Below are 14925 nucleotides of genomic sequence, written 5' to 3' on the forward strand. Positions count from 1 at the left end.
CGAGCGGCTGCCCAAGCCTGTGAGTCTTTGCTTGGCAGTTTCCAAGGCCTCAGGTCAGCCTGCTGTAGTTCTTAGGCAGCTTCTTCATCGCACCCTTCTGCAGCTCTCATAGTTGGCTACTTCTCCCTGTGCTAACTTGATCTTGGCCTCTAGTCTCCTTCTCCATGGAGGGTACTGCTCCTTAAGGCTGTCCATCTTATAGCCAAGCATCTCACTGATCACTGCTGCCGTGGTCAAGATCAGCTGATTAGCCTCAGTGATGGTTGCAGCAGGGATCATCCACAGTGCTGCATCCACAACTTCAAGTAGACCTTCTGAGGGTACTTGATGTAGCGTTGGTAGCCGGCTACAGAGGGTCCAGGTTTCCACCTTCGCAATGATCCTATCTTTCAGGTCAGTTCCTCTTGCACTCAACGCTCCTCCTTCCATCGTTCTTGGGGCTTGGTACTCAATCTTGGATTGGAGTAATGATCCCCCCCCGTCCCTGAGAGCAGTCCCTTCTTCCGAATGTTGGAGCACTGAGCTACTATTTGTTGGGAGCACTGCAATTTTAAATTCCTGTGTATGATCTGTACATACAACGAAGCAAGGAACATGGAACCTTGCAGAAAACTCTTCCTTCCATAGGCTGACAGGTCTCAGCCAGACTGGGTTGTCTTGTTGTTAATAACAGCACTCTCTCAGGACAAAATGTCAGTTTAACTTTCTGTTTGCTTTGTAGCACTGGGGGTTTTTGACAGCAGCTTTCAGTTGTGCTACATGGACACACCTGCTCATGTCCAACTAAAGTGAATACAAGCTTTCCAAGGCGTGGTACAGACTAAACTGTATGAGTGCAACCTGAGAGTCTTTGCTTCAGTAAAAATATCAGACTTTACTTTTATTTTGGACCATTTGCATAAAATGCAACGACTGACTGACTCGTCTCCAAGCCTTGAAACTCTTGAATGACTGGAGGTCTGCCAAGAAGGACTCTTTATGTTTAGTTTGTGCAGTTGCTGGTGCTTTGCTTCAAAGAACTATGATGAATTGTAATGTTGCAAACACAGAGGAATTATGAGATTAAGAGACAATTCAGGACGCTGCTGGAATCACTGAATGTCTTTCATGTAAATCCTTTAATCCTGTAAATAATTGGACGTTGCTTGTTACCAGACAGAAAGTATGGACGACTGAAAGTGTTTCTTCTGATACTGGTGAGACGATAAAAAGACATGCAAACACTGTAAGGTGGTCTGTAATGACTACAACAAAGACTTGTGCTAAAGTCACTCATATATTTATACCTGCACATTTCTCAAATCATCCAGCATACTGAGCACACAAACAGACTTTCACGTAACACCGAACACATCCCAGACTTTGACATGAATAGATGTTCTGAAATAATCAATGTTTAATCATCTCTGAGAGGTAAGGTTATACTGTGTTGTTGATATGTGCGCGGAGCTGTTACGTAGACATCTTTTTGCTTATTCATGGTTACATCTCTGAGCCCTTTTTTCTCTGCAGCTCAGCTAAATATGCAACATATATACAGTATATATGGAACCCTGTGCTCAAAGAAACCTGCAAATCCTACAGTGATACAAACAGTATCACTTGAAGCCACTTTATTAGATACTCTAGTATTTATCATCTGGGCAAACATAATTGGATTTTGCTGTATTCTACAGTAGTGCTCAGTGAAATGCTTGATTTGTGGACCATTGCAAGCTGCTTTATTGAGCCATTATTGAATAATCTTTTCTTTTTCCAGGCTATAACAAAATTAAGTTTGAGAATGACTTGAATACACGGACTTGGGTATTTTATTATAGCATTTCATTTGTATTCATCTGTTTTGAATTAGAAGATTTAAAGGGGAAGTCATTTAATACAAAAGTGCACTGAAAGATCTTTTTTAAGTGGCAAATACGATAAATTTAAGAGAGCTTATTGTATCTGGGAGCATTTCTTATATTCAATATTTTCTCCTCAGCATAAATCAGCTTTCTTTATGATGCACCTGGCCACAGGTCTGTAGGGATATACAGCCTTGGTGCATGGTGCATGTCTACTCATTTTAACCCTTATAACCTCATAAGTACAAGAAAGCTTTATGGTCTTCATTTAGGCTAAAAACATAAATCAATTTTGCACTCAGTCTCGATCTGATCTGTCAAAATCAAAATCACGTTTTTGGTCAGGATGACTTTTTTATGACTAACTTCAAACATCCATATCTTGGGAAACATGGATATAATTTTAGCAGCTGAATTCCATCAAATGAGTGTAACAGAAACACAGCAACAGAAATTAGCATGGCTGCTTTAGATCTTTTATTTTTGGAACCTTTTTTAAACCTTTATTACCAGCATCATGTTCTACATGTGATTCTCCACTGAGCTTATCGTAAAGCATAGAACTGAGCCCAAGCTAACTGTTGTGTGCTGTTGAATGCAAACTGAATGACTGTCTCTGCAGTGATTAATAACCCTTCCACATGTTCACTTATTGTACACCAACCTTGTGAGATTGATCTTTTTCACCAGTGGCTCCCTTCTAGTCATCCTGCTCAAGCTGCACTTAAAAATGAGTGACCTTGAGCTTTTTGGGAGGGAAGAAACCATGCAAGAGTGTACTTGACTTACAACCACAGAAAAGAAGAAGAGCTTAATAGTAAACGTTTTTGCAAAACAATCTTGAATTTTTTTATTACAATGATTTTCTATTCACAATCGTGGAAGCCAAAATCACATCTGAAAGTAAGCTGGTTCTACCTCAACATTACAATACTAGCCATACTTGGCTTTTGGAGCAAGCAGTGATCATATATTTATATGTATTGGGGGCAGATATCATCACCCCCACCTGAGATTAGGTACCAAGCCCTGAGAGCGATGGAAGAAAGTGTTGACTGCAAGAGGAACTGACCTGAAAGCGTTAAACTTGGATCCTCCGTTGCTGGTTTCCAAGACTACGTGAAGTACAGACAGATCATCTACTAGATGATGTGAATGCAGCACTACAGACCTACCTACCGCTACCATTACAGAGACTAACCAGCTGATCTGCACTACAGCAGCAGAGATCAGTGAGATGCTTGGCTACGAGTTGAACAGCCACAAGGAGCAATATCCTCCATGGAGGAGACTAGAGGCCAAGATCACAGTAGCATGGATGGAGGTTAGCCAACTATTGGAGCTGCAGAAAGGTGCGATGAAGAAGGTGCCTAATAAGTACAGCAAGCTGTCCATACCTGAAACCTTTGAGACTGCCAAGCAACGACTCACAGCCGCAAGGTACACAAGAGATATCGAAGGCAGGAGAATAAACCAGCTGTTCTCCACAGAACCAGCCAAGGTGTACTCTCAGTGGCAAGGGAACAATATGAGAACAGCACCACCAAGGCTGGAGGCAGAACAATACTGGAAGAGCATATGGGAGAAGGACGCAACCCATAACGGCAATGCTCAGTGGCTAGTGGATCTAAGAGCAGACCATAGCGACCTCCCTGAACAGGGTCCAGTAACCATCACAGTGGCAGATATCCAAGAAAGGGTCTCCAGTATGAAGAGTTGGACAGCACCAGGGCCCGTCATTGGTTCACGCCTACTGGCTGTAGAAGCTGACTGCACTCCACGAGCGTCTGGCAGCATAAATGAACCAGCTGCTAGTTGACGAGAGACACCCGGAATGGCTAACCGAAGGTCGGACGGTCCTGATCCCCAAGGACCCCAAGAAGGGACCGGTCCCCTCCAACTACCGACCAATAACCTGCCTCAGCACCAAGTGGAAGCTCCTATCAGGCATCATAGCGGCTAAGATGAACAGGCACATGGCTCTTACTGCAAGCCTGATAAGCAACATACATCCAGAGATGATCTGGATGCATATTACAGAGGCATATATAAATGACATTAGATTTATATGTCTGTATCAAATCAATGCCATAGGAACGTTGTAACCACAAACCCTTCTAAAACCTTATGCCCTAACCTGATGTGCACCTCCCTTATAATGTATGTGCTGTTGATGCAGCCTGCTCAGAAACCGGCAACAGCATTTCCACTTGTGTAGTCTCTACATAGATCCAGCACAGAGGAGCATTAGTAGGGCTGTGCGATATGACCAAAATCTCATATCCCGATATAAAACATCTGTCGTCCGATAACGATATAAATCACAAAAATGTAACATTTTCTGTAAATTCTGTGACTCTCGGGCAACTCGACTTGCGTGAAGTGTTTCCAGCTGGGCGTCATGTAGCTGGAGTCGAGTGTTTTAACCGATGCATGAAACGATACATTTTTAGACATAAGTTGTAACGGCCGTTGTTTTCTTTGTGAGTATTTATTACACGGCGTGCTGCGGGGAGGAGCCTGTTCTGACGTTTGAGTCTAAGGTTTATTTTTTAGCACCTGGCGGCTCTTTTTTACTTCTCATCCGTAAATAATCTGCTCTTTCACGTGATTCCGTTTATTTTGAAAAGTCTCAACAGGATCTTGAGCTTTATTGTGAAAGGTTTATGTGGAAAATAAACAAGCGGACACGCGATGGTTTTACCGTCGTTGTTGCTAACGACAACTCATAAAAACAGGCGCTTGTCCGTCCATAGTGTGGTTATATAAAATATAAGAGAAAGAGAGAACTTTAAGAAATGAATATAGCCACTACAGTGACCATCAGAACCATGAACAGATATTGCCGTAAACAGTTTATTTTGCGACACCACGAAACAAACGATAGCGTAAAATGAAACGATGGATGTTTTTATATCGTCATCTGATATATATCGTTACATCGAGCAGCCCTAGGCATCAGTGCTAAATTTTACAATAAAATACGTGAATTTCATTCACCCAGCAGCCGGGTGCTTGCTTTTTTTTTGCCTGTCCCGTTTGGTTCTTTTGCCATCAGAATTATTGTCTAAAGCCAAAGAAATTTACTCTACCAAATGGACCATCCCAGCCTTGCTGTATTGGTCTATTTGATTCACCTTTTATTGTTTATTTTATTTTCATTTGCTGAACACGGGACAGACTTGACTGGGGAAAAGAAACGGGAGAAAGAAAGAGGGAAAGAAAAAGAGCGGGGAAGAGGGACGGGGATAAAGCCGGGTGCTTGCTACTTATCTGTGCCAGCAGCCACAACCCTAACTTTAAGCATTTATAAAGTTTAATAGTGCGATTTATTAAAAAGCAGTGATCTTGAGTACAGTTGTTATGATACATTTTAACATGGAAGTCTAAAGGGACTGACTCTTGGAGCCAGCCTCAAGAAGCTATTCGGCACGTCTCTACAGGCGTAATCTTTCAACCCCAAAGTTGCTGCTGGTTGTAAAATCTCTTGGATTTTACCATCACAAAAATCAAGGCATTGTTTGTTTTTGGATTCACGTTTCAGCTGTCGCTCACATCACACAGCAGTCAAAGCCAAATCGGGAAATAAAATCTGCTTTGTTTTGGTGTTTTGATGACGATGATGCTGATTTCACATCTGAGAGTGTTGAGCTGTCTACTGAGCACATTCAGAAACACTCCTCTGTATTTTGCCTCTAGGCAACCTTTCACAGCAATTACTCTATTAAACTAGCAAAATACGATCCTGCTGCTGCTGAGCACTGCCTGACAGACACCCTGACTGCATTTGAGCTGACACTTATACTGGTGTACTTGATAGGAAAATGTCATGCGAACCTCAGAAAGCCTGGCCATACTGTCTTTTGATGCATGCGTGAAGCTGACTGGTTTGTGGACCAAACGCTTGCTGACAGATGAGAGCCCAAACTACGTTGAGTTGGATAATATCTGACACTCACTGGAATAATGAGATCATGTCTTCAGAGTAAGAGATGGTTACCTCAGTTATTATTGATTCATGTTTTCCTGTGTACTACCTCTGTGTTATCCAGGAACTTGGCTTCCATTAACATTATCATAGACATGCATATGCTTCACTATTAAACTTTGTTTAACCTCATCAGACAAAGTTGCTCCAATCCCAATCTGTCAAACTCTCTACTTTCCCTTCACACCACCACTGACTGCACCGTGTTGCCTTAGTTTATTCAGCATTGCCTCATTCTTATACTGGATATGCTGTGGGCTAACATTAAATCGTGCTGTCTTGTGTGATTTGTTTATGTTTTCATGCTTCATCTCTTGCCATGTTCCAGGCTTTTTTTTAATCCCTATGGATTTATGTAAAATTATTAATCACCGTGTGCCAAAACATGCACAACCCCATTCTTCCTTCCTAACTAGTGACTGTACTGCGAAGCAGGCAGAGACAGCACATTGAGTCGGGCTATTTTGCAGGAATGTTTCAATTTCTCCCCTTATTTTCTCTGCTTTCACTTTCAATGGAACGCTATCAAACTGTACCATGTGCAGTTTCTGCTTATCACTGCTATTAAAGAAGCAGACTGCTACAGTTAAAGTAGAACTGAATGACATTATCAAATTCTGCCATGTTACACACTTTTTTTGCCAAATGGGGTCTCGCGCTGCATCGAATGTAGGAGAAAATTTGGAACGACATTGGAAGGTGTGGGAAAAATAAGTCCATATTGAATCTCAACTGGGTATTCACACAGCCAGTTTGAATTGAGCATTTATTTTTTAAAAAGACTTACTGGCAAAAACCAAATGAAATATATCCGTGTGGGTAATGTGGTTTCAGTTTCCGATGTGCAGTGAGTGCATCGGGGTCTTTTAAGAGCACTGACCAAGGCTACTTTTTTCTCAGAGCCAGTGCAGAAACGATCTACTCCAAGTCATAAACAGTGTTAAAACTAATGTTCCTCATGAAATCAGATATTATGCATCTTTACAGTAGTAGCCAGCGCTCCCTTTACGACCTTAAAGTGTCAAGCTTTTTTTGCACATGTGAGTTTGCTGGTGGGCATTGCATCATTTGCACTGGTCTGCATTACAGGCGGAGGCTCGCTGAAGGTGAAGCTACTATCCCCTGCTTATAATCCTCACACACCCACACATTAGTTTTCCAGCCCTGCAGACCTGCTCACTGACTGCAGCGCTTTGCTTCAATAGTTCTCAGTGTAAACACTCCATGATCAGTTCACTGTGCTGTAAACCAACGCTGCTATTTGGAAGCCCCATGAGGTCATGTTTGACACGAGCAAAACAGAGACAAAGCACACAGAAGTATTTGCTTATTCTCCCTATAAAAAAATATATTTGCTCTTTTTCGACAGTTTCCCTGCTCGTTCAGACGCCATCTGTAGTGGCTCCATGCGCCGCAGAACCACTGTTCCACTTGTATTAAACCTCCATCAGGTCATTTTTGTGGTCATATTTAGTCCCTTTAAGCTCCTTTTTTCTGATCTTCTTCCTAACTCTTTAGCTACTAGATGCCCCACCATGCTACCAGTGTGTCATCAGCTGTGTCTGTCTGCTGTTTGGAGCACGGTGGCTTTTTTACTTTCTTCAAACGGCTGCCCGCTGAGACACGAACGTGTGCAGGCACTGCAAACACAATGCAAACTGAAACATGAATTTACTATTCAACATTTTCCTCTTGAATATTACAGAGTTTAGCATCCATCCATATGACGGTGTAAAATGATGATTAAATATGGCACGAGGAGAAACCTCGTGACAAAGCACACGTACTTCTGGGAGTCATTTCTGCATCTTACTTCAATAAACATTTATACCCTAAAACACTTCCATCTATGAAGACGTGCAGAAAGACCCACACAAAGCAGGATTCAGCTCTTGAACAGATCAGTCATCTTCTTTGGTGACTTCAATGTGAAAAAGGCTGGATACAAACACGTTTTACTCCTGCAGTCCCGAGAGTCGTCTCTGCCATCTGATGTTCTATTTGGGACTGAAGGATCTTTAAAGCAGCTCTGCTCTTAATTGATTTGGAGAGTGTCCAATGCCTCAGTGGCCAGGATTACATCTTAATGTTCTGTGTCTGCATTAAAGATTTAGGGAAGCCTTAAAAAGCCTTTGGGCACAGCAAGAGTCCGAGACACACGCACGCGCGCACACGCACCCACACACGCACACATACACGCACACACACATACACACACGCACCCACCCGCACCCACGCACACATACACACACACACACACATACACATGCACACACATACACATGCACACACACGCACACACACACACCGCCATGCCAAGTCAATTCTTCAAATTCCAGACCTTAAAGACAGATCACGATGCACCTAAGAAGTGAAAGCAGCCAATCATAATTCAAGCTGCTCCTTCATAATTATCATACCTGCTGCCAAAACAAAATAAGATTCCTTCAGGCACCGCCTCAAACCACAACACTCACACACCTGCATCTCCACCTGCTGTTGAGGAAGACACAGACTCATCTTCCTTTTATATCTGACTTGGAATATTTTCACACAGGTTCACAGGTGTTGCTGTTTTCGCTGACCCTCTTAAATACAATTAACACAGCGGATTAAGAACATGCTATCATTTCTTCTGTTTAAACTTTGTAGATGTTGCAAAAAATCTGCTGATGCAAACTGAAGACATCAGGGTGAGCACTGATTTAGAGCCTTTGTACACTGATGAATGTGAGCCTAATATTTTGTCACTAAAGCGGCCTGTCGGACCACATATAGTCACTTTATACAGCTTTAAACAACTGGAATCACAGAGGAGCCTGAGCAATGCCTTTTTGTTGGTGTTGATAACAAAGCATTAAGGTCTGAGATGGGATTGCAAAAAGAGCCAGTGAGCTTAAATGCTTCATGTGGAAGGATTATTCTAGAATTCTTTACACTGGCTGTGTACTCACCTGCAGCATAGCAGCAGCTAGGTAGACAGACATAAAGATGGGCGTCAGGGTTGTGTGGCCACTCTTCATGAAGTGGATGGCGTAGAGGAAAATCAGGTGACCGGGGATGGCCGAAAGGAAGAGCATCTGTGCAGAACGATGATTGGCGCCTGAGAAAATACAAACAAGACAGAAAACATTAGAGCTGAACGTGAGGGATCCAAAATACATTCTTCTATTCTTTATGAAAAACACACAGGCTGGTGACAAACTGTACTCGCTCACGCAGTCCACCAGCTGCCCCCACTGCTTCTTCCAAACACAGAGCTAATTTACGCCTGCAGGAGAGGGTCTCACAACGAACGAGCCAGGGGAATGGCCAAAAGCTCGTTTCAAAGTCTTCAGTTGAGCCTGATCATCATTCTGACACCATCATAAAACATGACATCCAAGCCTACTTTAAACACGTATATGTGCGTGAAAGCCAATTAAACAGTGCCAGACAACAGTGCTGGTTAGACTGGAGTGTGTGTGTGTGTGTGTTTGTGTGTTTATACTGACCTGTACCACAGAATGTGCGGCAGGGGTAGTAGCAGCCCTTGGCCTCATCGGGAACTTCCCCAGGAGCACAGTGGAAATGAAGGTGGGTGGAGATCCTGCTTGACTGAATAGCCACCAGGTTACCTCCAATACCTGCACGTTACAGAAAGCAATTATCAACATAACTTCAACAACAGCATGAAAGCTGAAACGAAACACTACTTTTCACTTTTCCTAAGTGAGAAGACATCAATATTTAAGAGTTCAAAAACCTGCTAATATATCTCCCAAAGCGTGGCTGTAGCTCAGGTAGAGCAGACCACCAGCTGCTCCAGTCTGCATGCCAAATATCCAAAGTTGTTCTCTGATGCAGCTATCAGAGTGTGAATGCTTGTATGAATGGGTGAATGAGGCATGTTTATAAAGTGCTTTCGGTGCTCCAGGGTAGAAAAGTCCTCTATAAGAATCAGTACCAAATATTATTTAGAGCCGCGCTCCCCAACCTTTGTTGCTCCGCAGACGGTTTAATGTCAGACAATGTTTTCACGCTGCGGCCTTTAAGGTGTGGCGGATAAATACAACAAAATAAAACGATACGACCGAGACAAAAACTGGTATTTTGTAAATATAATAATAAAGATGAATTCACTGTGTAACTTTATTAGCAGCGTCCTCCTGAACTGCGCCAACAACATTGAGAGTAACATCCTCCTCTCTGCTTCTTAATGCCCTCTGGTCGCTATGGTAACATGTAACTATTTCTTTCAAAATAAGACGCACAACTACAACACAGGAAAAGACGCGGGGAAACAGAGTTAACGATAAAAACCCTGAAAACCATAAATTGCGCTGCTTTAGAGTAAAACAACAGGCACTGCTGGAGTCATGATAATGCATGATTTACTTAATTAAAATTATATGCATTGTGACACTGCAGGGAGTGCTGTTAAAAAACAGACAGGTGACCTCAGGTTGCAAAGTAGAGCACATGAGTAACTGACAACAAGCGCTTCTTTTTCTTCTTTTTTTCTAAATGCTTCTTGATTTTTAATTGTGCTTAAACATTGGAAACCTGTGGGCATAGCTTAGGGTAATCTAAGACACATTAGCTCTGCAACATATTTCGCTAACACTTCAAGATTTTCAAAAATAAAACGTGATCGTGAACAGTGAGACCTGTTAGAATTAGATAAAAATGTCTGTAGCTGAGAGGAGACGCCTGTTCTGTTAAAGGTCGACTCTATTTGTTGCGTACGTGCCACGAAAGGTCAAAATGAAAAATGTAGAACAACCTCAGAAAACAGAAATTAAGTAGCGAAACTCTGCATGTAGGATGTCTGTGATTCTGTGTGGACCGTTGTCCATTTACATCACGGAGGTAGAGAACAACGATTGCTGAGAACTTAGTTCTGCATGTTGAGAAAAAACACGATCAACCCAAAGTTAGCAGAAACTGGTTTTGCTTCAATGTTATAGAGACTTACAACAAGGCCACAGCTAGCTTAGAGCGCTACAATAAATAACTACAAATCTAAGTACTTATACTGTAATTAGAGTCTGTCATTTTAAAGTAAAGCTTTCACCACCAGCAGGTTACCAGTGTTCACGTTTTCAGATCGGTTTGTTTCTAGCACAACCCCGGTTTCCTCAAGGCTCTGCCTGCTAGCATGTAGCACCTCTCCGGGGGGGTTGTGAGGTTTCCTTTGGTTATCGCTGAACAGTTTTGTCTCATGTTCCTCTGGATCTATCTGCCAAAGTGAACAAAGAGTCCTGGTGTTTCTGCTTTTACATCACAAAGCTCTCAATATGTTCACATTTTGCATGTTTTCCAAGACAGTGAAATGATTACAATCATCTTTATTTCAAAATGCTTTAGATTTGGATTTTTTCATCATGTGTTTAATCATCAAGCAGATGATCAGTGATGGAAATATGAAACACCATCTGTACTGACAAACATGCTGATGTTATATTCACGTGCCTCAGCATCACCTTTCCTTCAGCAGGTGACACACAAACACATTTCTTGTGTTTTTGTTCCTGTAGCCACAGCGTGGTGACTAAACGACAGGAGAACTTACACAAAGACATGAAGAACCAGCTAGCAGACAGGTGTACACAGAGCAGGTCAGAAGAGAACAAAGTCCTACTGCTGTTATGTACATAAAGAAGTGTTCAGGGGAGGTGAGAACTGGCAGGAAGGAGGATTATTTATTCAGAAATAATTCACGTATTTGCTCTTCAGAAGGTTCACAGGACTACATGTCATCGGATGGTCACTGTGATCATGTGCTGGAAACCAAATACAAAGGACAAGAAGCGACGCCGCGTGGTTAAGCCTCCCAAATTCGTTTTGTAGTGACTATATTAGATTAGACACCGCTGCCACCTCAGGGTGATGTCCACTTAACTCCATCTATTGAAGCTCTTTGTCTGCCTGGTGACGCTGGAGCATTAGCAGCCCTCCCACAGGGCCTGTAAACAGATATCACTTCACAACGAGCGTTCACACTCTCTGCCATCTGTCCCCTCACATTCCTGTCCTCACCGTTTCCGTCGGCCACAATCCCATGCCATTCTTTAAAGGTACAATGTGGAGATGATGTGAACCTCGTGTCAGTGTGGAGAAATACAGACAGGAAGTAGGGGCAGCTGGCCTGGCTTTGTCTGCTGTGGGAAAAAGAGCTGGATCAAGTTTGAGTTTGGATTGCACTGAAAGTTAGATCTCATCAACATGTGGATATATTATTATGTGAAACACCCAAAACAACAGAGAGACAGAGCGAGTGACTGGGCTCTAATGTGTATGCAGTCGATGCAGTTATGTATGCGGCTCGTACTCGAGGCTCTAAAAGGGACTGTTCACATCTGTGAAGCTGTGTCCTGTTGTCATTCTGTCTGAAGCACCAGCAGCATTAGTGACTGCACTATTTGACTGCTATAAGGGAACTGTATAGAAAACGTTTGGAGGTGACGACAGGGCGCTGCATACTAGTCTGTTCCCACAACTACTTGGTCACCAAAAGCGATATAGCTAAAAAAATATTGTGATATTAGATTTCCCCCATATCACCCAGCACTAGTACACTCATATGCATTTATCACAGCAAACCAAAACCATGTGAGAATGACAGAGTGATCACACATGTGAGTGAAGTTGGCCCCCCACCTTCTTCAAATCTAACAAAAGTGGTATCAAACGTTTGTGCTGCAAAAATTGTCGTTTGTGCTGCTATCATTTTAAAAATAGGGGCTCATCACACAAGGCTGTGTGATGAGCCCTTTCCTCTACTCCCTCTTCACCCACGACTGCAGACCTGCTGATGGTTCCAACACCATCATTAAGTTTGCAGATGACACCACGGTGATTGGCCTCATCAGTGACAACGATGAGGCCGCCTACAGGGAGGAGGTGGATCGTCTGGCCGAGTGGTGCGACACAAACAACCTGCTGCTTAACACCGAGAAGACCAAGGAGCTCATCGTGGACTACAGGAGGAATGCTGACCCACATCCACCCATCCACATTAAGGGGACGGCTGTGGAGCGTGTGAGCAGCTTCAAGTTCCTGGGAGTCCACATCTCCGAGGATCTCACCTGGACGACCAACTGCTCCAAGCTGGTCAAGAAGGCTCACCAGCGCCTCTTCTTCTTGAGGACTCTGAGGAAGAACCACCTGTCCTCAGACATCCTGGTGAACTTCTATCGCTGCACCATCGAGAGCATCCTGACCAACTGTATAACAGTCTGGTACGGGAACTGCTCTGCCTCGGACCGGAAGGCGTTGCAGAGGGTCGTGAAAACTGCCCAGCGCATCGCCGGAGCACCACTTCCTGCCATAAAAGACATCTACAGGAAGCGGTGTCTGAAAAGGGCTGGGAAAATCATCAAAGACCCCAGTCACCCATCACATGGACTCTTCACCCTCCTGCCCTCTGGGAGGCGCTACAGGAGCCTCCGGACTAAGACCACCAGGTACCGGAACAGCTTCTTCCCCACAGCTGTCAGACTCCTGAACTCTGCCTCCTGACATCTGACCCATGTTAACACATGGACTGAACATACACACACCCACAATGGACAACTGTACCCTCAAACACACAATAATAACATGGACTGAACCACCACTCACAACCACTAGCACTTTATATACCTCTGTAGAAACTATCTACACCCTCACTTATCTTAACTGCACTACTGTATAGCTCTGTGTAAATAATCATTCTGTACATTCGATAATCTTTAATCCTACAACTGTTTACAACTTGCATAGTTCCCATTTCTGTATAACTGTATATCTCAGATTCTGTAAAGTTATTTATTTCATATTCTGTATAGTTTTTCATATTTATATCCTGTTCATATCCTGTACATAGCTTGTACTCACTACAGCCTGTACATACTTATAGTTATAGAATATTCATAACATACTTCATACTGTGTACATTATAACATACCATAATAGACCCATTTCTGTAATATACTCACATATCTATATTATTGCTAATATATATTGTAATATATCTATATCACTAAAGCACTTCTGGATGGATGCAAACTGCATTTCATTGCCCTGTACCTGTGCATGTGCTATGACAATAAAGTTGAATTCTATTCTATTCTAAAATATTAATAAATTAATATCTTGATCATCCAGGTAAGTAAATCCCAAAAAGTTGATTCTGCAGATCTAGTTTGTGAATGATGGTGTTGAAAGCTGAACTGAAGTTCATGAACGGCATTCTAACGTATGAGTCTATAGTGTCCAGATGTGTGAGGGCTGAGTGAAGGGCAGTTGAAATTGCATCATCGGTTGAGCGTTTTGACCGGTGTGCGACCTCAAATGGATCGATGTTGGGGGAAAGAGATAATTTGATTTGATGCAAGACTAACCGTTACAAGCACTTCATAATGATTATTATCATTATTACTATTATTATTCATAATGATTAATTGTTGTGTGTATGAGAGTACAGTTGTTTTGTTTGTGGTGTGTGTGTGTGTGTGTGTGTGTGTGTGTGTGTGTGTTCAGTCCATGAGTTTAATGTTGGTCAGATGTCAGGAGTTCAGGAGTCTGACAGCTGTAGGGAAGAAGCTGTTCCGGTACCTTGTGGTCGTAGTCCGGAGGCTCCTGTAGGGCCTCCCAGAAGGAAGAAGGGTAGATGTTTTGTATGGCAGGAAGTGGTGCTCCGGCGATGCGCTGGGCAGTTTTCACGACCCTCTGCAACGCCTTCCAGTCCGAGGCAGAGCAGTTCCCGTACCAGTCTGTTATACAGTTGGTCAGGATGCTCTTGATGGTGCAGCGATAGAAGTTCACCAGGATGTCTGAGGACAGGTGGTTCTCAGGAAGAACAGGCCCTGGTGAGCCTTCTTGACCAGCTTGGAGCAGTTGGTCGTCCAGATGAGATCCATCGTTGTCACTGATGAGGCCAATCACCGTGGTGTCATCTGCAAACTTAATGATGGTGTTGGAACCATCAGCAGGTCTGCAGTCGTGGGTGAAGAGGGAGTAGAGGAAAGGGCTCATCACACAGCCTTGTGGTACACCGGTGTTCATCGTGATGGTAGATGAACAGTGGTTATCCAGCCGGACATGTTGGGGGCGGTTGGTCAGGAAGTC

The 14925-nt window shown here is 43.1% G+C and overlaps 1 protein-coding gene across 4 annotated transcripts in view; it reads right to left on the reverse strand.

The window, feature by feature from the left end:
• Nucleotides 1-14925, reverse strand: part of slc41a2b (solute carrier family 41 member 2b) — a 40396-nt gene that overhangs the window by 7139 nt on the left and 18332 nt on the right. For all 4 annotated transcript variants that reach the window (XM_040051170.1, XM_040051172.1, XM_040051171.1 and 1 more), the window contains exons 9-10: nucleotides 9327-9458; nucleotides 8787-8935 (exon numbers count right to left, since the gene is read on the reverse strand). In XM_040051170.1, the coding sequence (XP_039907104.1) occupies nucleotides 8787-8935; nucleotides 9327-9458 (281 nt within the window). The remainder of the gene's footprint in view (nucleotides 1-8786; nucleotides 8936-9326; nucleotides 9459-14925) is intronic.

This window comes from Simochromis diagramma, unplaced genomic scaffold (assembly GCF_900408965.1).
Source record: "Simochromis diagramma unplaced genomic scaffold, fSimDia1.1 OVJJ01000131.1, whole genome shotgun sequence".
Classification (NCBI taxonomy): Eukaryota; Metazoa; Chordata; class Actinopteri; order Cichliformes; family Cichlidae; genus Simochromis; species Simochromis diagramma.